This window comes from Carcharhinus amblyrhynchos, chromosome 6 (genome assembly GCF_965287045.1).
Source record: "Carcharhinus amblyrhynchos chromosome 6, sCarAmb.v2.hapA, whole genome shotgun sequence".
Lineage (NCBI taxonomy): Eukaryota > Metazoa > Chordata > Chondrichthyes > Carcharhiniformes > Carcharhinidae > Carcharhinus > Carcharhinus amblyrhynchos.
Window position 1 is genome coordinate 47,218,372 of NC_137329.1, and position 27,146 is coordinate 47,245,517.

At 42.1% G+C, this 27,146-nt stretch overlaps 1 protein-coding gene across 2 annotated transcripts in view; it reads left to right on the forward strand.

The window, feature by feature from the left end:
* The window catches only part of tph1a (tryptophan hydroxylase 1 (tryptophan 5-monooxygenase) a), a 49,586-nt gene extending 36,270 nt beyond the window's left edge, over positions 1 to 13,316 (forward strand). For both annotated transcript variants that reach the window (XM_080190398.1, XM_080190400.1), the window contains 5 exons: positions 4,407 to 4,542; positions 6,805 to 6,931; positions 7,203 to 7,298; positions 8,770 to 8,903; positions 10,353 to 13,316. In XM_080190398.1, coding sequence (XP_080046524.1) covers positions 4,407 to 4,542; positions 6,805 to 6,931; positions 7,203 to 7,298; positions 8,770 to 8,903; positions 10,353 to 10,527 — 668 coding nt within the window. In that variant the 3' untranslated portion in view covers positions 10,528 to 13,316. The remainder of the gene's footprint in view (positions 1 to 4,406; positions 4,543 to 6,804; positions 6,932 to 7,202; positions 7,299 to 8,769; positions 8,904 to 10,352) is intronic.
* The last annotated feature ends 13,830 nt before the right edge of the window (positions 13,317 to 27,146 follow it).

The window sequence follows — 27,146 nt, forward strand, 5'->3', positions numbered from 1 at the left end:
TGTATCAAGACTGAGGGAATGGGGGAGATCCTGAATGAATACTTTGCGTCGGTATTCACGAAGGAAAGGGGTTTGGTGTCGTGTAATGTCTTGGAGGAAGCTGTAGATCAGTGGAAGGAAATATCCATTACGAGGGAGGAAGTGCTAGGGTTTTTAGGTAGCATAAAAACGAATAAAGCTCCGGGGCCTGATGGTATTTATCCCAGGCTGCTTAGGGAGGTGAGAGATGAAATTGCTGGGCCTCTGACGCAAATCTTTGTCTCTTCTTTGGACACAGGTGAGGTCCCAGAGGACTGGAGGGTAGCTAATGTGGTACCACTGTTTAAAAAGGGTAGTAGAGATAACCCTGATAATTATAGACCAGTGAGTTTGACATCGGTGGTAGGAAAATTATTGGAAAAAATTCTTAGGGATAGGATGTATGAGCATTTGGAGCGTTGCGATCTGATTAGGGATACGCAACATGGCTTTGTTCAGGGGAGGTCTTGCCTTACGAACCTGGTAGAATTTTTTGAGGAGGTGACAAAAACGGTTGATGATGGGAGAGCCATTGATGTCGTCTATATGGATTTCAGTAAGGCGTTTGACAAAGTCCCTCACGGTAGGCTGGTAGAAAAGGTTAAGGCACATGGGATACAAGGACAGGTAGCTAGATGGATTGAAAACTGGCTGGGCAATAGGAGACAGAGAGTAGTAGTGGAAGGGTCCTTTTCTGGCTGGAGGCCAGTGACCAGTGGTGTGCCGTAGGGCTCAGTACTGGGACCTCTCCTCTTTGTAGTATATATAAACGACTTGGAAGAGGGTGTACGTGGTGTGATCAGCAAGTTTGCAGATGACACCAAGATGGCAGGATTGGCAGATACTGAGGAAGACTGTCAGGTGACACAGCAGGATATAGATAGGTTGGTATATTGGGCAGATAGATGGCAGATGGAATTTAATCCTGACAAATGCGAGGTAATGCATTTTGGAAGGAATAATGCAGGGAGGAGTTACATGATAAAAGATAGACCGATTAAGAGTATAGAAATACAGAGGGACCTGGGAGTGCAGGTGCACAAGTCTTTGAAGGTGTCAACACAGGTAGAGAAGGTTGTGAAGAAAGCTTATGGAATGCTAGCCTTTATAGGAAGGGGTATAGAATATAAGAGCTGTCGTCTAATGCTTCAGTTGTACAGAATGTTGGTTAGGCCGCATTTGGAGTACTGCGTCCAGTTCTGGTCACCTTACTACTGGAAGGACGTGGAGACCCTGGAGAGGGTGCAGAGGAGGTTTACCAGGATGTTGCCTGGCATGGAAGGACTGAGTTACGAGGAAAGGTTGGAAAAACTGGGGCTCTTCTCCTTAGAAAGACGGAGATTAAGAGGGGGATCTGATAGAGGTGTATAAAATAATGAAGGGAATAGATAGAGTCAACAGTGGTAGGCTTTTCCCTAGATTGGGGACAACTATTACGAGAGGTCACGATTTAAGGGTGAGGGGGGAGAAGTATAATTTGGATACTAGAGGAAGGTTTTTCATGCAGAGGGTCGTGGGGGTATGGAACGTGCTACCAAGTAAGGTGGTGGAGGCAGGCATGTTGGACTTGTTTAAGGTTTACTTAGATAGACACATGAGCGAAACAGGGATGGAGGGTTATAGTAGATGGCATTAAAAAGGGTCAGAGCCTCGGGACGACACTGGAAATGTAGTATTACATGTTAATGTTTTGACTCTTTTAATCCACAGGTGTCAGTCCACCTTGTTGTCAAACGAGGGGCATGCACACGGTGGGTCGTGCGTGGGCTGCCCTTGGAGGTTTCGAGAGTGGCCTAGTACTTCGTGTCGTTGTGTGTGCTTAATCCTGGACCAGCAGATGGGCACCGCAACAGCTCAGTGACTATCACTGCTAGCTGTGCAGATACATGGATTTGGGCCTGTGTCTGTGGGAGTTTGCGCATTCTCTCTGTGGTTGTGTGAGTTTCCTCCGGGTGCTCCGGTTTCCTCCCACACCCCAAAGATGTGCTCTTAGGCTGATTGGTGTACCAAATTGACCCTACACTATTCTCCCCTGAATCTGGCTACATTAGGGGTACCATTCACATACACATAGGGCAGGGTAGGTGTAGGAAAATGCTTTGTTGAAATGGCGGCGTGGGCTCGTTGGGTCGAAGGGCCTGTTTCCCGTGCTGGGTTGTTCTTTGTTCTTTGTTCACACATTGATAATTAGGCTGACTTTATGTGCACCTTTACCAGAAGCTTGAGCATCATGATCAAAACATCTACCATGTAGACCATCAAAGCAAAATTAGCACCAGTTAGATCCCAATATGGAGTATTGTGTTTAGATTAGTGCCCAGTTTAAGAAGGATATACTGGGGAGAATCTTCCCAAAAAAATCCTAAGTGTCATAACAGTGTGAAAACAGGAGTGTTCTGCACCGGTCTTTTCAATGAGCTTGGCACGACCATTCTCCAGCACTGTGTTCTGTTTTTACTGAGAGCTGGGAGCTTTCTGCCGATGGAGGGGGTGGAGCTTTAATACACCGGGGAAGCTGGCTTCAGAGTGGTAAGTTAGCATAGCTCAGGGAGCCCTGATCTCCTACCGAACTGGGAAAACTCCTCCCACTCCCACCCCAACCCCACATAGACATCGGACCTTTTCCCATCATCAATGGCCTTGTCAGCCCCCACACCAACAGGTCACCACATTGGGGTATCTGGACCCTCCTGATGAGTCCCCTACTGGATCCCGACATGTCCTCCACATCACGTAACTCTCTGCAGCCCATGTCTGTATGACCCCTCCCTTGCATAACCCTGCCGTATGACCACCCCTTACAAAGCCTCCCTTGCACAACTGCCCCCTTTCTTGCATAACCCACTCGCACAGTACCCCCCTGTATATGCCCCCCGTCATTGTGCGTAGTCCCCAGAATAGCCCCACCCCCACTCAGGCCCCCCTTTGGCACTGCCCTGGCAGTTATGGTGCACAACTGGGCACTGCCAAGGTACCAGGCGGGCACTGCCAGACTGGCAGTACTTGATGGGCACTGCTCAGCCATGCCCTCATCCGCCTGTGGGCATCAATGGCATTCAACTCCCCTAGCCTGACCATTGTGCCTGGAGTCAGCATTACAGTACTGATTCTCGCCAGCATGACATCTCAGGACAAAAGCATGAGGAAGGGCAGAAGCAGCCATCCTGGACGTGCTAATGCCATTCCAATTAAAGCAGATAGACTTTGCTCCATTTCTGAGTGTGAAGCTGTTCCTTCCGACAAGACGGGACCAGGAAAATAGGGTGGGAATTGGATTTTTACCTTTGCATGCTATCTTTCTGACTTACCATGCTGATTGACCGGTATGGTGAGCTGGTAAGATTGCACCCATTATCTCTGGACAGAGTACAGTGCTAACTCAAAGGTCAAGAGCTGGGATGAAGGGATTTAACCATGAGGGTGGATGCAGACATTTGGATTATATTGTCCAAGAACTGTCAGTTGGTTCCAAATTAATTTGCTTCCCTGGGAAGTCCACATATTTTTTAGTTTATAGGGAAAAAGACATCGTGGCAATCTGATTATCATATTCAAGATCTGAATTAGGTACCAGCAAATGTAGCATAGGATTCTGAGAATATGGTGTGTGTTATCCAGAAAATCATTGAGGTAGAAACAGTTGAGTTGTTTAAAGAGCAAGAAAGAAAATAATGAGTTATGGAGAAAGGAGAGGGAATTGGCAGTGAAAGAGATAAAGAATTGCCATGACAAACAGAGCGGTAGAACAGGCTTGATGTGCAGAATGCTGTACACTTGTTCTGACTGGCTCTGGATGGAATGGGTTATAATGGAAAAATATTCTTATTCTAGATTTTGTAATGTTTTTAAGTTTTTTAAAATTCTGAATAATATTGAGAAGTTTGTCATGGGTAAATTGTTCACATTGCTAAGGCTCAAATGCTCAAGACACAAGGGAGGGATTTTACGGCCTCGCTCGTCCCGAAACCGCAAATTCCTGTCCGAGGTCAATGGACTTTTCCATGATCTGCTCCTTGCATGCTCTGATTCCCGTGGCAGCAGGATGGTAAAATTCCAACCAAGAAACTTGGAGTGAAAACTAAAACATTTTTTAATTAGTGCATTGTGGAATACCATGGCTGGAAGGGCTATTGGATGGTTAAGTGAATACTATGAAAGCTTCAAAAGACAAGTAATTTCAGGATATATGAAAGGAGTTGTGGGGCATGTTAAGAAAAGAGTTGGTTGGGTTAACCTATACAAAAGTGACAGTCTTATTGGCCCAATTGGCATTCATGAGTGTCTAAAATATTTATTTTCTTTTGACATTTTCTATTCATATAACTTATTTATTTGCTTAAGTTATCTATTTTATAGCTGTGGTAACACCCTTTCCTTATTTATTTCAGAAAGAACCGGGTTCATTATCCGACCAGTGGCTGGTTATCTGTCCCCCAGGGATTTCCTCGCAGGTCTGGCATTTCGAGTGTTTCATTGCACTCAATATGTGAGGCACAGTTCAGACCCCCTCTATACTCCAGAACCGTAAGTCTTTCACTGGCTATAGCTGGACATGATACCAAACAGCAGGGAAGACAAAGGGGGACAGCATGACATGAACATATGATAGGACTTGAAAAGTGCTACATATTAATTTACTTACTTAAAATTAGAGCTATCACACCTGCTTCCAGTACATTTGAAATGTTTGGACTGTTGAAAATCAGGGGAATCTTAATATCTCTAACAAGATTTAAAAATGAATCCCAATATTTTGATGCATTCGCTGAGCGAATATTGGCAACAACTGTCTCTGCTTCTCATTACCAGTACTAATTGAGGATATGTAATAGAAGCCCAGGAGGAAGGGATTATAAAATTCAATCAGCTGGCGAAGGATAGAACTGGAACCAATGTTCACTCTCTTTATATTTATTTACAGAGTTGAACATCTCAAGTATATACCTTCTAAACCAACAAGCATCAGTGACTGTCCATACATAGGGACTTACGGGAACTCCAGTTAAGAATCACTACCTGCATAAAATTAAACACAATTAATTCCAATTAGCAATTAATTAATGGCCTGACAATTAATTCATTAATATTGGTGCTGATGATATAAAGGTTGTACACTGATGCTTTTATTTATGCTGTTGATACTTTGAGTAAACAGAATAAAATATTTACGTCAAATATTGACTTTAAATGCCAATCCCATGTATTCTAATCTTGCTTATTACCTTTCTTTATCCTACCTAAGTCATTGGTACCTACATGGACCATGACAAGTGGATCCTTCCCCTATTGTTAGTGAATTATTTTTTGTATGATTTGAGAATTGGTTAACAGGCAGAAAGTAGTGAGTAGAAGTAAACGGGCCATTCTCAGGATGGCAGGCTGTCACCAGTAGGGTATTGCAAGGATCAGTGCTGGGGCCACACTTGTTCACAATCTACATAAACGGTTTGGATTTGGGGACCAAATGTAATATTTCAAAATTTGCTCAAAGTTAGATGGGAATATAAATTGTGAGGAGGATGCAAGGAGACTTCAAGTGGACTTAGACAGGCTAAGTGAATGGACAAGGACATAGCAGGTGGAATATAATGTGAAGAAGCATGAAGTTATTCACCTTGGTAGAAAAAAACTTAAAGGCAGTGCATTTCCAAAATCGAGAGATGTGTTAATGTCCAGAGGGACCTGGGTGTTCTTGATTAGGAATCATTAAAAGCTAGCATACAGGTATTGCTAACTATTAAGAAATTAAATGATATGTTGACCTTCATCACAAGGGGATTTGAATACAGGAGAAAAGATGTCTTGCTGCAATTGTATAGAACCTTGGTGAGACTGCACCTGAGTATTGTGCACAGTCTTAGTCTCCTTATCTGAGGAAGGATATGCTTCTCAAGGAGGCAGTGCAAGAGGGAGTGTAGGACAGCACAGTGGCACAGTGGTTAGCATTGCTGCCTCACAGCACCAGGGATATTCATTTGATTCCCAGTTTGGATCACTGTCTGTGTGGAGTTTGCACGTTCTCCCTGTGTCTGCGTGGGTTTTTCCAGGTGCTGCAGTTTCCTCCCACAGTCCAAGGATGTGCAGGCTAGGTGGATTGGTCATTGTACCTTAGTGTCAGGTGGATTAGTAGATAAATGCATGGTGTTATGGGGATTGGGCCTGGGTGGGATTGTGGTTGATGTAGACTCGATGGGCTGAATGGCTCCTTCTGCACTGTAGGATTCTATGATTCTATGAGAGGTTCACCAGACAAATACCTGGGATTGTTTTATGAGGAAAGATTGATGAAACTGAGTCAGTATTCTTTAGTGTTTTGAACAATGAAGGGTCGTCTCATTGAAACTTATAAAATTTTTACACAGCATAACAGAGTAGATGTAAATAGGATGTTTCCCCTGGTTGGTGAGTCTAGGACCAAGGGACACAGTCTCAGAATGGCTGACCATTTAAAACTGAGATGAAGAGAAATAACTTCACTCAGCCATTGGTGAATCTTTGGAATTCTCTACAGAGATAGCTATAGAAGTTCTATCATTGAGCGTGTTCAAAATAGAAATTGAGAACCTACATTATTGTGTACTTTTCCTTGTTGTAATATAAGTCCAATGTATAGTGATATTTAAATTTACTTAAATCATTTCAATGTTGATCTTCAAATTAAAGCCTTAATTGTATATGTAATTGCTGCTTTATAGTTTGGTGTTTTGTTCATTGCTTGCATAAACAATACCAAATAACATTACCCCCGGAATTTATAGCAACTTTTTTCTTGCACTTCCTTTCAAGTGACACATGCCATGAGCTGTTGGGACATGTTCCTCTTCTGGCTGAACCAAGCTTTGCTCAATTCTCTCAGGAGATTGGCTTGGCTTCTCTGGGAGCACCTGATGAAGCAGTTCAGAAACTAGCCACAGTAAGTTACGTTAAAATTGTGAATGATAGAATCCCTATAGTGCAGAAAGAGGCTGTTTGGTGCATTGACTCTTCAACAGAGCCCATCCCACCACATCCCTGCTAATTTCCCTAAAGTATACATCTTGGGAAGATAAGGGGAAATTTAGCATGACCAATCCATCAAACCTGCACATCTTTGGACTGTGGGAGAAATCAATGTGAAACTACAGCTATATGATGTAAGGGGCTGATTGTGTTTCAATTTTGTTCACTGTTGATTCATTTTACAGTGCTACTTTTTTACTGTGGAATTTGGTCTGTGTAAGCAAGATGGCCAATACAGAGTTTATGGAGCTGGTCTGCTGTCTTCTGCCAGTGAGTTGAAGGTTAGTATCACTCTAAGCAAATTAGGATCTGAGAGTGCAGTAGATCTGTATAATTAACTTTTCAATAAGACATAAACTCTTTAGGCCTGAATTTTTCACCTGCCGAGCCACACACATTCAGCGGATAAGAAATGCGCTTCTGGCTATGATTGGCTGTGGAACCCGCTTTCATTCTGGGCCAGTTAATGGTCAGCTAGCAAAACACTCAATAGTGCTGGGGTGACAGGAAGAGGGTGGGCACATAGAAAAGGGAGGGTATGAGCTGGCACTTCTAATGTGCTCCCATAGGGGGCAGCCACTGTATAGCTGTCTCAGGGAGCTGCTAGTCTGTAAATAAATACATTGTGATAGAAGAACGCTGCAGAGAGTGTCTCGGCAGGACATTCATGCACAAACATCATGCACAGACCCTTCTTTAAATTTTATTTCAGCCTTGACATTTTATCCTGCCCTGGATCGAGGTTGCAGCTTGGCCAAGTGGCCCACTGGCCCATTGTATAAACAAACAGACCATGTAAAATTGTGCTTGATCAGACTCTTAATGAGCTAAACCACCTGTTTGATTGTCCGCAGGCATGCTTACAGCTCTTGCGCGTACCCGCCAACCGAAATGTTGAGCTGGTGCGTGATGACATTGGCCCAATATCTTCTTGCATGGTTTTATGTGCTTCTGAGTCAGGTGTGTGCCCACCTGAGCAACCATAAAATTCTGGCCTAAATTCTTACCCATTCCTTCATCACTACATTCCCTTCTGTTCTTTTGTATTATTTATTAATTTATTTGTTAGTGTCACAAGTTGGCTTCTGTTAACACTGCAATGAAGTTCCCCTACTTGCCACCTCCAGCACCTGTTCAGGTACACTGAGTGAGATTTTAGCAAGGCCAATGCACCTAGCCAGCACGTCTTTCAAACCAAGGGAGGAAACCGGAGCAAACCCATGCAAACATGGGGAGAACGTGCAGACAACGAATTAAGCTGGGAATCAAACCCGGGTCCCTGTAACTGTGAGGCAGCAGTGCTAACCACTGTGCCACATTTGGGATTATAGGGATACAATCATCTGAACCTTCTTCTCTAATCTCCATCCTTACTCTCACCACTCTTGTCTTTTTCCAAGTTATCAAGACCGCAATAGACATTCCTCCTAAGTTCCAAGTATGGCATTTCCCAGCTTCTTTCATCCTAAGGTGACATTAATACTCATTACATCATCTTCTACTGCAAAGTATTAGTTCTCAGGTGAAAAAAACTGTGGAAATCTCCACCTTCCTCACTATTTCCTCTCTTAATATCTACAGATATCAACAAAGTTTTGCTTCTGTCTTTACCTCATATTGTCTTACACTCCATTCAACCTTGGTCATGTCTTGCATCTTCTGCATTTCCCTGTGTTTCTACTAAGCAAAACACTTGTAGCTGCACGTCTCATTTTTGAGAAACACTAACCCGCTCTTTCTCTAATGCTATAGCACTCACTCTCAGGAAACGCCAAGATTAAACCTTTTGATCCAAAAGTCACAAGCAAGCAGGAGTGTCTCATCACCACATTCCAAGATGTCTATTTCGTTTCAGAAAGTTTTGAAGATGCAAAAGAGAAGATGAGGTAAGCAGGGGCACTAATAGAATGTGGTAGATTTGGGGACTGAATCGTGAATTAGACACTTCAGCCCCGGTTTGTGGGCTTATATCGACCTCAAGCTGTTGTGATAAAAATTGTTGTCTGCTGGCTGTAAGGATCTACAGCTTACAAATCAATTCAGTTCCTACCAGCTGATGCACCAAATTAAAATCTGTCTGACTTAATATCAAGTGGCACTAAATTAGCATCTTAATTAGAAAGTACAATGTATAAAATGAGGGAAAAGTAGGTGGAGTTGGTTGTGTTTGTGTGTGCTTGAGGCCATGACACATTGCTGAGTGGAGAAAAAGGAACTTTTACTTCCACTAACCTGTTCATAGAATAACAGAATCCTACATGCATTTGGCCCATCGAGTCTGCACTAACCACAATCCCACCCAAGCCCTACCTTAGCTAGTCTCCCTGACACTAAAGGGCAATTTACCATAGCCAATCCGCCTAACCTGCACATCTTTGGGCTGAGGGAGAAAACTGGAAACCCACACTGACACAGGGAGAATGTGCAAACTCCACACAGACAGTGACTCTAGTCGGGAATTGAGTCCGGGTCCTTGATGCTGTGAGGCAGCATTGCTAACCACTGTGCCGCCATGCTGTCCTATACACACTGTACTGTTCTATATGTTAACAATGGATGCTCAAAATTTCAAGTTCTCTATTTTCCAGCATTGACATCTCTTATCTTAACTACAAAATTCACAATAAATAATGAAGTAAAGTTATGCCAGAAAAAACATTAAATATTGACTCATCATCTCTTACCATTTGGTTGAACTGGACTATGAGGGTAATCAGTGTGCTATCTGAAGAAACGATGAGACCTCACATGTGAAGAAACATCTGGTTGAGCCCTGCAGATCAGGAAAATCCCAAGTTTGATATCCGACTTCTCTAATCTCAAAGCTGTCTCTGATTATGGAAGGAAAAATCAAACCATGTTTCCCCATCCTGATCACCATCCAACGAGCCCTGCTGGAATGTACACATGCAGATGTCAATTATAGGCCGACAACATGCTTCTTTCCTTTTCTGTCTACGTTTCCAGAAGGTGATATCTCTTTAAGCCCCCTGGTACCTTGCCCACATAGTCATTCTTCCTGATTTGGCCTTTATGAGCAGGTCCACAGGTTATTTTGACCAGAAAGTGTGTCACAGCTTGGTGGATTGATATCTAAACAGCACTAATGAGAGGGAGATAATGAACACTAAGAGCTGTGGGAACCCTGGGCTGTTTTTCTTTTTCATCCCAGCATCACATAAGCTATATTGTTCTCCCAACTGACACCAGCTAGCTAAATACAGCCTCAGGTTGGAATCTGGGATCTTCTGTCCTGTCCACCTTTAAAAAGAGGTCTATTGGTATGTTGACACAGATACCTTTTTAACCTCAATTTATCAATTTTGTTTTTCAAGGGAATTTGCAAAGATGATCAAGCGTCCGTTTGGTGTGAGATACAACCCGTACTCACAGAGTGTGGAGGTTCTGAAAGATACCAAGAGCATCACCAATGTTGTAAAGGAACTTTGTCAGGAACTCGATATTGTTTCAGATGCTCTCAGCAGGATCAATAAGCAATTTGGCATCTGAGCTCTTCCCAACCCCCACATCCCCACCCTAACCCCTCATCCCTATTGCAAGTCCAAATTTGGTTGTTATTTCCAAGGCATGATTAGATAACACCCTGACCAATTAATTTACAAGACATTAACCTGCAAAAGTATAAACTCTGAAAGCAATCCCTGTTTCAAAACCATCTACATTTGGGAAGCAAACATGCTATCCTGTACAGTAGGCTCAGTATTCAACTGAGAAATCCATTAACACTATTCCCTGTTCAAATTGATATCTTTAAGAAATTGCAGTACTGCTTCGGCCATCTAGGCCCAGCTCTTTGTAGGTATTGAAGCCAAGTTTGTCAGGTACTGCTGAAAGGCCACACTCTATTTTTCTTTCCTTTCTGCACAGAATATTGCTAAACTTACTGAGGGCAATATTTTGCTTTGGTGTTCTGACCGGTTCTTTTCCATCCCCTAGCAAGTTTAAAAAAATGCAGCTAGAATACCAGACTGACAGTTTCCATTATTCATATTATTGGGCCTGAAGGGGCATTTTACAGAAGATTTTGCAATAAAGATGTGTATGGTAGCACATTCTTAATTTATTCATTGCCTATGATTAAAAGAATGTTGATAAAATGGCTATCTTTGTGACAGAATTCTCAGGGGACATTGCTCAGTTATTGATGTTCCATGATCAGCAGTGAGCAAATTAGGCTAATGTGCATTGTGTGTTAGTAAAAAAAACAACCTTCAAGTCCAAGAAACTGAATATCTGTCCTTTGGTTGTTAGTCTAATGTTTGGGCCTGCTGCTCGGATGAGTAGTCTTCATTGAAATAAATGAAATATTGGATGAGTTAAATCCTGATTATTACTGTAGAATAAGGTAAGCTAGACTAGCCCAAGAGCAGAAATATACATTTGTGAAGAAGGTGCCAGAAGGGACTTCTCCATGAAAAAATGTATTTGGGATAATGTGCCAGAAGAGATAAAAACTTTGTTTCAGGAAAAGTGTAAAATCTAAGATGTCATAACAGGGTGAACATTCTGACCACTACAAGGATCTGCTGTGACATTTTTCTGGGGTGAGGGGGTGGTTCACATTTTTAATTAGGCTCCCTGGCCACTACCAAGTTGTGAACCTGGTGTGAGTCTGGAGAGTGCTGCTGAAGGTGAATGATTGGAAAGGCTTCCCATCCCTTTCATCTTTCAATCTCTTGGCAGCTTCCCACAGGAATGCTGGATGCCAGGAACAAGCAGGCATTCCTGCCGTTGAGTGTTACTGAGAACAAATGAGGAAAATGTCTTCTGACATATTCCTGTCATTTGCATGTACTTGTATCTATCCATGATGAAGAAGGCATATCATACTCCCAATGACGTTTCTGTAACGGGTAAATGATGGGATGATGGAATGCAGTAGCTAGGTTAGAGTATGTAGGGGTATCACATGAAACATGCATTGGGCACCAGGCTGAGAAGCTTAGAAAATTGCAAGGATGAGCTTTGGGCAAACCTGTTGATGTTCTCAAGGCATTAATCTTGCAATAATTTACAATTGGAGAATTATCTGCTGCTAACAGTAGGTGCAGTGTGTAATCCAGCAACTGGCTTCAGGTATAATCATCACACCTTGGAGGGACTGCACATTACCTGATACTGCTATGCCTCTAGTACAAAGATGCACACTATCCATTCTCACTGAGTTTTGCAGGTTAATGTTGGCAATCCCTGATTAGTATTAGAATGTTTAATGAAATCCTGCTGCTTTGCAATAATAATCACTCTGAAAATTTGGAAGCTGCTGTGAGTAGTTTCCATATCCCCTGACTGCCTGCTATTGTTGTCTATTTGCATGCATTCACAGTCAACGGTAGCTTTTCTGCGTAGAGAATCACTGTTTAAAGTAACCAAACCTTTTGCGTCCTAAATCTTTGACTAACACCACCTTCATTTAAGTTCCTAAACAATCAGATATGAGCTTAGTCCTACACAGATGACCAAAGAGTAAAGTTATAAGTATTGTAGCTGGAAGATCAGTTTTGTGTGAGGGTGATTTGATCTGGTGTTACTCATAGATATTTTGTCAAGGGTTACAGTCTTAACTAGTATTTGAAGACCATGGAATGCTGCACCATATAATGATGGGATGCTTGATGACAGAGTGTTGAATCTGAGCCTGTGACTCTCACACACTGGTTTGATTTCAGGCATCCCACTGTGAAAAGTTGTCCACTGGAGGTTGGGGACATTCCCTACAAGATAGGAAACAATACTGGACTAAGAGTTCAGTTCCAGGAGGACCCATTTGCTCACTGGATGGAAGCTGGGGTAAATGTACTTGAACAGCTAAAGACTGGAAGAGGCAGCATTGAATCTCAAATTGGTTGAAGTTCATTATGGGGAAAGCTTTTGAATGAAAACTGAGGCTAAAATGTAGCAGGCAGCAAATGTGTATTTTTGGTTTGATCAAGTACTATGCATAGAATTTGAGACTAATTGTATACATATTGAAAAGAAACTGGGATCATGCAGGAAGAGACTGTAGCCTTCAATGTATGTGTAATGGGCATTAATAGCCTATAAATGACAAATTAGGTTGGATCTCATGTAGGCACAGTGTTCAACTGTATAACTCTTGCTGGGTTCTAGTATTTTAAATGTGCTTGTCCTCCTTGTGCCAAATGATTTGCCCAAGGCGCTTGTACTTCAATAATAAAGGACAATTTTACCCAGTCAAATTACTGTGTGCAATGACTGAGCCAAACTCTCAGTGGTGGTGTAATGGAGTTTTCCATTTTCATGGGAGGTGATGTGTATGTGCTACAACACAGATTCTATACATTAAATGCATATTAATTTTATTCATTCACTATGGTTAGATCATATCTTACTGTCTTCTTTGCCCTTTAAGGTGTATTAAAGACTGTATTTTTACACACAATTCCACTTTTGTCCACAAATTCAGTCAGCATACTATTTCTGTGTTGCTGAAATATATAAACGCAATAAACAAGTGGAGACTCGGCTCCGATCCCTGAGACATTTCATTAGTGACAAGAGCAGTTAAAAATCACTCTGCCTATTGTCTTCTAGTAAAAAGTCTGACAACACCAGGTTTTAGTCCAACCGATTTATTTGATAATACTCACAAGCTTTCGAGGGGACTGCCTCTTCGTCAGGTGAATGGAGAGTTCTGGCCTCAGACAGAGCATATAAAGCACAGAAGAGGCAGTCCCCTCGAAAGCTTGTGAGTATTATCAAATAAATCAGTTGGACTAAAACCTGGTGTTGTCAGACTTTTTACTGTGTTTACGCCAGTCCAACACTGGCATTCCCACATCATATTGTCTTCTAGCCAGTTTGCAATTAACCTCACAATTAACCCTTGACACATGGGACTTAATTTTAATACAATTGGTTGAGAAGCAAGGGCTGACTGAAGGAAGTAAGCTTCCATGTGAACAGTATGGGAAATTATCTGCAGGGAGTTTGAACAATTACATCCTTTTTATCTTTGGTAGCTGCACTCTGATCAATTAATGTCTATCTCTTCATCCTAAATTCTGAATAGTTTATCCTACATTCTTCTTCCTTCCTACATCCTCAGTCCTGAAAGCAAGACTCATTGCAATTTCAAACTCATTCTCAGCACCTCAAGTATGGAACTCTGTACCTCCATCAGTATCTTTTACCTCATGTTTGTTTTGAATCTTAATTAATTGCTACATCCTGAATTATTTTGTTTCTCTCCTAATCTCTTTGGCTGTGGTAGTGCCTGAATGGGCTATGTTAATAATTAAATGATCTGTGCAAGAAAATACTACTCCCACTAAATACATTTAGATTAAATAAACCTCTGACAACCCACATGGCGTAAGTGAAAAAAAATCAAAATTTAGGTCCTAAAATTTTGATATCATACTTATGCGAAATGGATTTCCAGGATTTTGAACTAGTGACAGTGAAGGAATAACAATGTAGCTCAAAGTCAGGATGGTGTGTGACTTGGAGGGGAACTTTGAGGTGGTGATATTCCATTACATCTGCTGTGCTTGTCCTCCATGATGGTTGAGGTTATGGGTGGCACTGTTCAAGGAGGCTTGGCAAGTTGCTGCAATGCATCTTTCCCATGGTGCACATTGCTGTCACAGTGTGTCACTGGTGGGGGGAGCGATTGTTTAAGGTGGTGGATGGGATGCCAATCAAGTGGGCTGCTTTGTCCTGGATGGTGTCAATCTTCTTGAGTGTTGTGAGCTGCACTTTTCCAGGCAAATGGAGAATGTTCCATCAAACTCCAGACTTGTGCCTTGTGTATGGTGGACAGACTATTGGGAATCAGGAGGTGAGTTATGTCACAGGATTCCCTGCTTCTTACCTGCTCTTGTAGCCACATATTTATGTGCAGAATTTAATGTTAGGCAATGGTGGCATCACCCATTGGCTGAAGAGTGTGGGAGAGACCCACATTGTCTTTTCTCAGGAAGGGCTACCCAATTAAGTGCCATTTAGGCTCTTAATTGAGTATCAGTTGTCCTTCCCCAGGACCAATGACTCCCCCCGCAGAAGTCCCATCCACTGAGAGTGAATCGGTGACTGGCTGCTCTCTGGGAAATCATTATTCTTCAGGAGGTATGAGATATTTTGGGTACATGTGCATATGGCTAAGAGACCTTCCAATTCTTCTCAAGCGTCTCACGATTGAAGAGACCCCAACTCAAACTTGGACCTAATTGAATTCTTGCTTAGTGAATCCAAATCAGAAAAGCACCCTTGATTTCTGATAACCCTCTGGTCCTGATCCACAGCTTCTTTTCAATTCCTGACCAAGTCAACTGTCTGCCTCAAAGCTTCTCCCAAGCTGATTGCAAGTTTCAGTGAGAATATCACAGAAATAAACCTAAAACAAATAAAATGCTCTGTAATCCACCTAGGATAAAGATTAAAACAAATTAGCTTTACCTTCAAAACAGCCTTTAGAAACTGGGATCCATGCAAATAATTTATATCTCTAATGGGGCCAACTGCAGTCTTCCCTGACTCACTGGCTCCAACAAGGAGCTAAGAGAGGATCAGCTGTTAGTTACTGTTTTCACAAATCTAGCTCTAACCCCTGTGATGGATGTGGACTATCTATTGAATTGTAATTAGGAATGTTTACCAGTTTCTCAAACACAGATTTTTTCCATTTATCTTACCCCACTACCTGGAAGTTCGCCTCTAAGTCACTCACCATCCTAACTTTGAAATGTATCGCTGTAAAACTCCCTCCCTAACAGCGGTGTGGGTGTACCAGCACCACATGGTCAGCAACACTACAAAGAGGCAGCTCACCACCAACGTCTCAAGGACAATTAGGGATGGATAATGAATTTTGGCATAGCCAGTGATGCCCATATGCGATGAATGAATTGAAAAAAATGGAAAATTCAAATCCCAAAACTAAAAGTTATCCACTTAAAACATATGACTCATGAAGTTGCATTTTCATAACTGTGGGCAGCTTTATCCCCTTTACTAAGTGAGAGGGGCTCATTGGAACTGCCAGCAAAAGCATCATCTTGGCAAATTCCAGACTCTTTGTGCTGGATTCTGATCTGATTGCAGTAGAGAGAACCTGAGGAACAGCAAGGGAGGGTCATGATAAGCAAATGGCTTCCTTCACCTGCTCTGGTGAGATCTTTAAACTCAGCACATCGATCGCAGACTGGATTTACACAGCCTCCACTCAGCTTCTAATGCTGATTATCTGACTCACAGCATGGTCAGCATCAGGGTCTATTAGCAAGTGGATGCACGGCCCCATTTCACTGCAGGCAGCACCAAAATGCCATCAGAATCACAGGCCCTCAGTCCTTAACTAGATAAATAATTCATTCTACAGAAAGTATCAGAGTAAGTACATTCTTACAGATCAAAGCAATTTGATTGTGGATGACTAGATTCAATTAATAAATGATAACATCTAAAAGAAAACTTTGAAGTCTGATTCAACTACTGAGGGAAAAAAAACTATTGTCCCTTCCTAATATAGAGCTCTCTGTGATGAATATCAGGTCCATCTTGTGTCTCAGTAAAGGATTTATTTTATGTATGCATTTTGTCATATGAACTGTTAATTGAGCTAAAGGTGTCACATTTAAACTAATTTTCATAGACTCATAGACTCCCTACAGTGCAGAAGGAGGCCATTTGGCCCATCGAGTATGCACCTACCACAATCTCACCCATGCCCTATTCCCTTGACCACACATATTTACCCTGCTAATTCCCCTAACACTGGGGTGGATTTATGCATGGCCAATCAACCTAACCTGCACATCGCTGGACTGTGGGAGGAAACCAGAGCACCTGGAGGAAACCCATGAAGACACGGGGAAAACATGCAAGCTCCACACAGAAGGACACCCAAGGCTGGAATTGAATCTGGGCCCCTGGAGCTGTGAGGCAGTGCTGTGCCATTTTATGTTAACTATTTTCTGAAAGGAGTTTATTTCTTGAGTACAGAGGATATGGGGTGTGCAGACAATATATGATCTTGTTTGAAGTCGCTAGCTGTTAATTTTCACCAGAAATTCTCCTCGGCTTTGAGACTTGTGTTTGTGCAGTTTGACAAGTGATTGTGCGTCCTCTGGTCTTAGTTGCCCTGTTGAAAACAAAATCCATCAAATGCTACAAAGACTTAACAGATCAGAACATCAAGAAAACATGAGACAACTGAGATTTGGAGTAGAAAGTCAGGAGTTCACCATTTGCTTAAACTTGAGACGTTTAAGGTTCTGAGTCTGGTTTCCCTTCTTCTGTCATTGTGGGTATGTTTGATGAAGAGGACCATGTTTTGCTGCTGTCTAAAATCAGCTTCTTAAGTGAAAGTAAAATTAATTTCTGCTGCTCAGGACTCTCGGCAACTGTTTCACTGACTGACACTCAGCTCTTACCCAATCAGAGCAAACATGAGAGAATTTATTTCGGGTGCTGCACTTTCATTCCAATTAGAGCTTTCCACTTGGAGCCTGTTTACAAACTGGTTAAAGCCAACATGTAACAACTGCAAAAGCAAAATGCTGCAGATGCTGGAAATTTGAAATAAAAACAGAAAATGTTGGAAACACTCCATGTTTGGAGAAAGAAACAATTGACACTTCAGGTTTATAACCTTTCATCAGAGTCGTCAGGGTCAGGAGGTCAGTTCTCATCTCAGCTGATTTCAGCCTGGCTAGTTGTTGGGCTGACACTCCTTTTCACTCTGGACACTAGAATTAGTTTGGGGAAGAAAAATTAGTTCAATTTTTCCTGATCACCATCGAGCTACCCTTATAGAAAATTTTTATGTGTCGGTTCAGTCTCAGAATAAGGCTGAACTGGGCTACAACAATCTCTATTGTTGGATAGTTTGACCAGTTCGTCACCTTTAGATTTGAAAAGTGCCCTGGTGAATAGGAAGACCTGACCTTTGGCACTCATAGGATACAAGTCAGTGGCATTGGGCAAGGAAGAAGAACAGTGAAGAAGAGCGAACTTAGGTGGAAACCTAACGTCTAATGTTTCATGATTCCATAGAATATATGACACAGAAATAGGCCATTGAATCCATTGATCCATGCCGGAATAGACATTTATTAATCCTGCGGTACAACATTCAACATTGGCCTTGTACTGTAGGGTAGAATAATCTTTTTAATATCTCCCCATATTGAGGGGACTACAAAATCATAGAATTGTTACAGCACAGAAGAAGACTATTCAGCCATCATGCCTGCACCAGTTGTCTAAAGTAGCATATAATTTAATGCCATTCCCTTGCCTTTTCCCTGTCCTCTGCACATTGTTTCTATTCAGATAATTATCTAATGCCTCGATTGAACCAACCTCCACCATACTTCCAGGCAGTGCTTTCTAGACCCGAATCACTTGTTGTTTGAAAAAGTATTTCCTTTCCTCACATTTACTTCTTTTGCAAATCACTTTAAAACTGTGCCTTCTCATTCATGATCCTTTTATGAACAGTGATAGTTTCTCCCTATCTAATCTGCCTAGTCCCCTCATGATCTTGAACATCTCTGTCAAATTTTTGCTCCAAGGAGAACAGTCCCAATCTCTCCAAACTGCCTCCATAACTGAAGTTTCCCATCCCTGGAACCATCCTTGTAAAGCTCTTCTACATGCTTTCCAATACATTCACACCTTTCCTATAGTGTGGCTTCAGAACTATACACAACATTCCAGGTCTAATAACCTCTTTGCTCATGTACTGCATGGCCCTCTTAATAAAGCCCAGGATATTTTATGCTTTAATAAGTGCTGTCTCCATCTGCCATGTTATCTTCGGTGACTAGGGACTATTAGTTTAGGAACTAATGTGATGCAGCATAACCACTGGAAACTGCTGTAATTTGAGGTACAGGAGTTGGCTGCTGCTATGAAAGTGAAGCTTCATATTAAGGTCATAAAACTAGAAAATGTTGGAAAAACTCAGCAGCTACCTGACAGACCAACTGTCAATATTTACAACACTTTCCCTTTTTATTTCAGATTTCCAGCATCCACAGTATTTTGCTTTTACTTCACATTAAAGTGATTGGCTGGTGTCACAAAACATTTGTTTAGCAATGGCCTATATTTGACTGCCTGCTGTTTGATTGATAGTGTTCACTGTGCCTATTCAGGTCCATTTGCCCTGTAGCTTGAATTTTACACTCAGTGGTTCTGTACTTATGGATGGTCTAGCTGAGAAATGACAAAGTCATATTTCAGCTGGAGCTGATGGCCTAATGGTATTATTGCTTGACTATTAATCCAGAAACTCAGCTAATGATCTGGGGACCCAGGTTTGAATCCCACCACGGTAGATGGTGGAATTTGAATTTAGTAAAACTAAAATTCAATAAAAATTATCTGGAATTAGGAATTTTCTGATGCTCAAGAAACCATTGTTGGTTGTTGGAAAAACCCATTTGGTTCACTAATTTCTTTTAGGGAAGGAAATCTGCCATCCTTACATGGTCTGGCCTACATGTGACTCCAGAGACAGCAATGTGGTTGACTTTCAACTGCCCTCAGGCAACTAGGGATGGGCAATAAATGCTGGCCAGCCAGCAACACCCACATCTACAAATGAATAAAAAAAGCCCAGTGGCCCACTAAAACTCATTCACTTTGTACCCCAACTGTCCCAATCTGGGATCAGACTGTATTATAAATGGCCACAATGGTGGCCTTTAGGTATCTCACATGCTACCTGTGATAAATTAGGGAGGACTCTGCATTTTGTTTAATCTATTTCTGAAATAGTCAAAATGGGGCTTCCTTTCTTTACCAAGTGCAAAATAAAAATTAGGCCATACAAGTTGGAAAGTATTAAATGAAACATCTAAAACCGGATATATATCTCAAACTTAGGTGTGAGCACCTGTTCAAAGGATTGTTGTGCTGTAGTTTGTACCTTCGTGTCATTAATCATGGATGGTTGATAGTTCTGATTAAAGGGCCCTTCAGACTGGCTTAAATGTTGGGGACATTCCCGTTGATTTTAGTCCTGGCAATGTTACCATCCCTAGTTCAGGGCTGCTGTGGCCACTTTTGCCTGGCTTGTGATCAGCCAACTCAGAATAGACCTAGGAACCAAACTTAATCTTCTTGGTGTTTGAGGCTTAAATCTAAATTCAGTGGATGTATTCCATCAATCATCAGGAAATCGGCAGATGTGTCTGTCGAAACTGGATCATGGGAAGACCCAGGTCATGATCAACAAGTAACCTCTGCCATAACCTAATGTTATGGAAATTCAAGGTATTAATAATACAGCTGCTTCCGGTTCTGCTTCCAAATTGCTGAATCAAATATGAGGCAACTCGTGTAAAAACTAGGATTTAAACAGTGAATCAACTGCAGGGTTTATGTGGCTATTTTTACGTGAGCAACCGTGTGAGGTGAACCTGTAAGTGAGACCTTAGGACATTCTATGTTTTTATTCCAATTCAATCAAGTCCATTTCAGAGTCTCAACAAGTTGAGACATTCCTGATCCAAAAGGCTGAGATGCCACTTTTAAAATTGCTTCAAATGAAGCTAAGATACAACCTAATGACTTCAACTAAGCACAGCATGTTGACACTACACTTGATCTTAGCCGACCTTTTGGCTAAGATGCAAATGAGATCAAGCCTTGGAGGAGGAGCTATGCCTACTCCAATCAGTTTGGATCATGTAGATCAAGTCCAAGACAGGAGGTGAGAGCCCTGTCTTGTCAGCTTGGATTGGGAATGTCTCAACTTGTTGAGACTCTGACTTGGACTTGATTGGATTGAATTGGAACAAATTCCGGAGATGAGGTGGTTAGACTATGAAGAGAGACTAAATCCGGAGATGAGGGGGTTAGACTATGAAGAGAGGCTAAATAGACTGGGTCTATACTCGTTGGAGTTTAGGAGGATGAGGGGGGATCTTGTAGAGACGTATAAGATAATGAAAGGGATGGATAGGGTAGAGGTAGAGAGATTCTTCCCGCTCAGAAAGGACAGCAGGACTAGAGGGCACAGCGTCAAGGTAAGGTGGGGGCAGTTTAGAACGGAGTTGAGGAGGAACTTCTTCACTCAAAGGGTGGTGAATCTCTGGAATTCTCTGCCCGTTGAAGTGGTGGAGGCTACCTCGCTAAATATATTTAAGTCACAGGTAGATAGGTTTCTGATAGACAGGGGAATTAAGGGTTATGGGGAGAAAGCGGGAAAGTGGAACTGAGCCACTTCAGATCAGCCATGATCTTACTGAATGGAGGGGCAGGCTCGAAGGGCTAGATGGCCTACTCCTGCTCCTATTTCTTATGTTCTTAAAAACAAAAATATTCTAAGTGCTGAGTTGAGGAAAACTGGTGTAAATCACCGCTGTTTTTTCAGTGGGAGTTCAGACTTGAATCTCTCACACTCTGTGTAATGCAGAAGGCATAATCCAGAGACTCAGCTAATGTTCTAGGGACCGAGGTTTGAATCCCACCACTGCAAATGGTGGAATTTGAATTCAATAAAAAAACCTAAAATTAAAAGATAATCATGAAACCACTGTCGATTGTCATAAAAACCCATCTGATTCACTAATATCCTTTAAGGAAGGAAATCTGCCATCCTTATCTGGTCTGGCCTACGTGTGACTCCAGATCCACAGCAATATGGCTGACTCTTTGAAATGGCCAAGTCACTCAGTTTAAGGGTAATTAGGAACTTGCAAAAATGCTGGCCCATCCAGCGATACCCACACCTCGTGAAAGAATTAAAAACAAAAGGTACACCCATACTCCTGGAAGTTCCAGGATTTTGACTCAGCAACACTGAAGGAACAGAGATTTATTTCCAAATCAATGTCTGGGTGGTGGTGCCCTATGTCTGCTGCAATTATTCCTCCAGATGATAGTAGTTTTGGGTTTGGAAGGTGCTGCCTAAGAAACCTTGGGTGAGTGCATATTGTAGATGGTACCCACTGCTGCCACTGTGCTTTGGTGGCGGAGGTTAATGGACATTTGAGGATGGAGTGCCAATCAAGCGGGCTGCTTTTTTCTGGATTGTATCAAGCTTCTTGAGTGTTTTAGAGTTGCACTCATCCAAGCAAGTGGAGAGCATTCATCACACTCTCGACTTGCGCCTTGCAGATGGTGGATAGGTAATGCCACTGAATGTTCAGGGGTGAAGGTTAGATTCTCTCTTGTTGTTGACGGACATTGCCTGGCACTTGTGGAGTGCAAATGTCAGCCCAGTCTTAGATATTGTCCAGGTCTTGCTGCATTTGGACCTGGACTGCTTCAGCACCTGAGCACTTCATATCCAAATGAGGTATTAGAACAGGTGACCAAATGCAAGTTTTAAAGAACATCTTAAAGGAAGAATCAAAACCAGTCAAGACTATTTCCAATCATGAAAATGATCATAGAATCATAGAATCTCTACAGTGCAGGAGGCCATTTGGCCCATTGAGTCTACATTGACTCTCTGACAGAACATTTTACCCAGGCCCTATCCCTGTAATGCCATGTACTTACTCCACTAATTCCCCTAATCAACACATCTTGGGACACTAAGGCAATTTAGCATGGCCAATCAACCTAACCTGCACATCTTTGGACTGTGGGAAGAAACAAGAGCATCCGGAAGAAACGCACACAGACATGGGGAGAACGTGCAAACTCCTTGCAGACAATCACCATAGGCCAGAATTGAAGCTGGTGCTAACCACTGTGTCACACCAATGATGAGGAAGATCAGGATGACAATAGTGCATATTTATAGATCTACTGGTATCAGGCTATTAAAAGTCAGGAGGGGTTTTAATCTGCAAACATGTGAGCCAATCTTATAAAGGAAGATGTCAATATATGTTGCAAACTGAAGGCTATGAACCATATTGCAATATAAAACAAGAGTATGTTCCTTGTAGTAATAGCGATTAGTGTGTCAAAGAGTGCCCGACAGAGGAGCAATGGCATTTGTCTTAAATGCTTTGGTGAAATCATTGAGCTTATTCTCTCATTGGTTTGTAAATCAGGCTGAGGGAGTGCCTATGAAACCCTACAAAAGTTTCTATCCGTGAGCTTCAAACAATCGATTCCTCTTTTACCCTATTTCATCTACTAGACTATAACGTTTAGGGTCTTCTATTGTGCTGTTTATTTCTGCTTCCTTGCAATGGACTGCTCCCGTCTTCGGGCCTCTCTGCTCCTTCAGTTGAAGCCATTCATCTAACGAATGATTCAGAACATTTTTGGTGAGGCGCTAATTTCGACAAGCTGATAAATACTGCCCCCTGGTGTAGACACGCGGATCTATCAATCGTTCCCTCAGCCCGCTGCTTTCCTCAGTAAATAATACATTTTAAATAATGCTCATGAAATCCACCTTTATGTTTCGTCAGCTTACGCAGGAGTTGCATCCTGACATGTCAGTGGGTATTTAAAGAGCACATTTTTCATTTACAAGATGAACTGTCCCGGAAGTTGCTCCTTACATCGAGGTTTGCTGCACTGTTATCAAGGGAGTTTTTCAAAAATGGGATATCTGGTCTTGTGGTTCTTAAAATTTAACTATGAACATGAACACTTTGGTTGGGACAATTGTAAATTTGATGTTGGCGGAAGTGGAATTAGTCACCGCAGTTAATTGTACAGGTGAACAGCAGATGGTGCTGTCAGCCTGTCGGCAGAGTGATTAGATTCAGTTTGCCAAATTTACTATCTTTTTATGGAAGGACTTTATAAACAGCAATGCTATTTTTAACATAATTATTGATAGCCTGTACTTTCGCCACACGATAAATCCTCACCAATATTCAATTCAAAATACAAAATAAGGCAATTACTAAGAAGCTGTGATAACAGAGAGCCAGCTGTTAGCCTCTCTGGCTGCCCAGTGAAGCTGGTTTAGGCTGTTTCACCTTTTGATTCTGGACAGGGCAAGTTGGTTTGGGAGAGGACACTACTGTTGGACATCTTTCATTGCCACCTGATTTGGAGGATCTTGCAGAGTCATCACTGGTTGTACTTCTTCAGTTCTTTGAGCTGTCTGCTGTAGGTTTCACAACACCAGGTTAAAGTCCAACAGGTTTATTTGGTACCACAAGCCACTAGCTTTCAGAGCACTGCCCCTTCATCAGGTGAGTGGGATTTCAGTTCACAAACAGGGCATATAAAGACACAAACTCAATTTACAAAATAATGGTTGGAATGCAAGTCTTTACAGGTAATCAAGTCTTAAAGGTACAGACAATGTGAGTGGAGAGAGGGTTAAGCACAGGTTAAAGAGATGTGTATTATCTCCAGCCAGGACAGTTAGTGAGATTTTGCAAGCCCAGGCAAATCGTGGGGGTTACAGATAGTGTGACATGAACTCAAGATTGCTGAGATCACTTGAGATCACATTTCATTTCTAAAATTAGTCAGAGAGCAAATGCGGGCAAACGTATATCATATTAACACAGAGGCGTTGGAAGAGGCCATGCTAAAAAATTGCTCCTTAGTGTCCTGAGATGCGTAGGTTAGAGGGATTAGCGGGAAAAATATGTCAGGATATGCGGGTAGGATCTGGGTGGGATTGTGGTCGGTGCAGACCCGATGGACCAGATGGCCTCTTTCTACACTATAGGGTTTCTGTGATTCTATGAACAGAGTATCTTATGCAGGTCCACCCCCCCCACCCCCAACCTGTCCCCATAAACCCCAGGTTTTTAACCCACTAATCCCCCTAATCTACACATCTTTGGACACTGAGGGAATTGTCAGCGATCTTAGAACTCTTCTATTTGGAGTGAAAGCATGAAGCAAATCATCCTTGATTTTAAGGTGGAGAATTAGTTCCTTGGTGGGGTGATGGGTTGCAGATGGTACTGTAGGCTGTTGGTGGGAGGGGCTCAGTTCTCAGATGTTTATTGTGACTGGGTGCTGTAACATTGAGAAGCAGCATCATGGACACTGGGACTGTCGGAGCTCTGTTGTGGACTGGTGTGCACTGATGATTGACATCTGGCAATGCAAAGACAGCTGTTGGCATGAAATCAATCCACTTTTAAAATATTTTGGACTAAGGCAAGAATGTAAGATATGTGTTAATCAAGGGTTCTTCTTCTGTGTTGACTGTGAGCTGTATCCACATTTCATTTCTAAAATTAGTCAGAGAGCTAATGCGGGCAAACGTATATCATATTAACACAGAGGTGTGTTGGTCATAGGCAGTTTGTAAATCCTTTTATCTCTCCTCCTGCCCTCAAGTTGGTATCTCAATGTCAGGCACTTTTGAACGTACAGTTTTCCTGTATCTCATTCAAGTGCTGATTCTTCACGTGCTTGACCAGTATGTACCTAACCAGGTACCTTTTTGTGTGGAAGGTAAATCCAGTCCATCAGAACTGTCCTTTCCAGTCATTGGGTGAAGCTCCTCTATGTGACTCATAATAAATTGGTAAACACAAAATGAAAACAGCAAATACTGGAAACACTCACTGGCAGCGTCTGTAGAAAGAAAAAAGGCTAACATCAATATCCTTTCATCACAACTGAAAACCGGTTAATGTCTTCTGTGAAATTCCTATCTTCTCTATTTATTAACCGTTTGTTTTAAATGATTTAATTCATTATTGTTTCGAGTGAGGAATCTTACCTGAAGATGTTGACCAAACTTGAAAATATATTTTCACTTCCCAAAGTCCAGTTGCAGCAGTCAGTCTGCTGCCCTGCCTGAAATCAGTCACTGATTGGGGAATGAACCTGAGTTACTGGGTTGGTGAGTTACAGGGAAACACCACAGAAACATCATTTTTAAAATAGTTGTTTGGGGTGTGGGTGTCACTGGCTAGACCAGTATTTGTAGATCATAAAATCCCTACAGTTCAAAAGGAGGCCATTCGACCCATTGAGCCTACATCGACAACAATCTCACCCTATCCCCGTAACACCGTATATTTACACTGCTAATCCCCAAAATTAGGGGCAATTTAGCATGGCCAATCAACCTAACCCTTACATCTTTGGACTGTGGGAGGAAACCAGAGCACTCGGAGGAAACCTACATAGACACAGGGAGAATGTGCAAACCGCACAGACAGTCACCCAAGCGGGAATTGAACCCAGGACCCTGGTGCTGTGAAGCAGCAATGCTGCTGTAACCACTGTGCCACCATTCTGCCTTAAAATTTCACAATCTGCTGTGGTGGGATTTGAATCCAGGTCCCCAGACCTTTACGCTGGGTCTCTGGATTACTAGTCAATTGACAATACCACTGTGCTATCCCCTCACTTATTGCCCATCCCTAACTGCCCTTGAACTGAGTGGTTTGCTGGGTCATTTCAGAAAGCATTTAAGAGTCAACCACATTGTTGTGGGTTCAGATCAGGGTAGCATTAATGAACCAGATGAGTTTTTAAGACAATCAATAGTGGTTTCATGGTTATCATTACACCTTTAATTCTAATTTTTTTTTTATTGAGTTCAAATTTCACCATCTGCCATGGTGGGATTTGTACCCAGATCCTCAGAGCATTTCCCTAGGTTTCTGGATTACTAGTCCAGTGACAAATTATTACCCCACCTCCCTGATGTGCACCGATGATTGACAGCTAGCGCAGAGCCAGGTATTGGCACAAAATTAATCCATGCTTTGAACCCATCTATATGGCATTTGCAAAGCTGAGGAATTCGAATTTCAACAAACTGCGAAGTGAGGTACAGTCCAAAGACATACCAGAACCACACAGAATTGACAGAGCTATAAATTAACATCCAGAGTGACCCCGACTTGGTCATGGTATGAATAGACTGGAACTTTTCAGAGTTTTGAGTGCTGTAAATCACAGTAAGTCCATTAGTCGGGGAAATAGGGCAATCAGGAACGGACTGCATAAAACACAATCGAGAATTATATGAAACCTTACAACAATAATGTTTATTTTTTATAATCAATTATTTCGATATTATCTCTACCTTCTAATTATCATAAAAATTGGAAAACCCACATTTTTTAAAAATCCAATTCAATCAAATCAAGTCCAATTCAGAGTCCCAACAAGTTGAGACATTCCCGATCCAAGCTGACAGGACAGGACTCTCACCTCCTGTCTTGGGCTTGATCCACACGATCCAAACTGATTGGAGTACACATAGCTCCGCCTCCAAGCCTCGA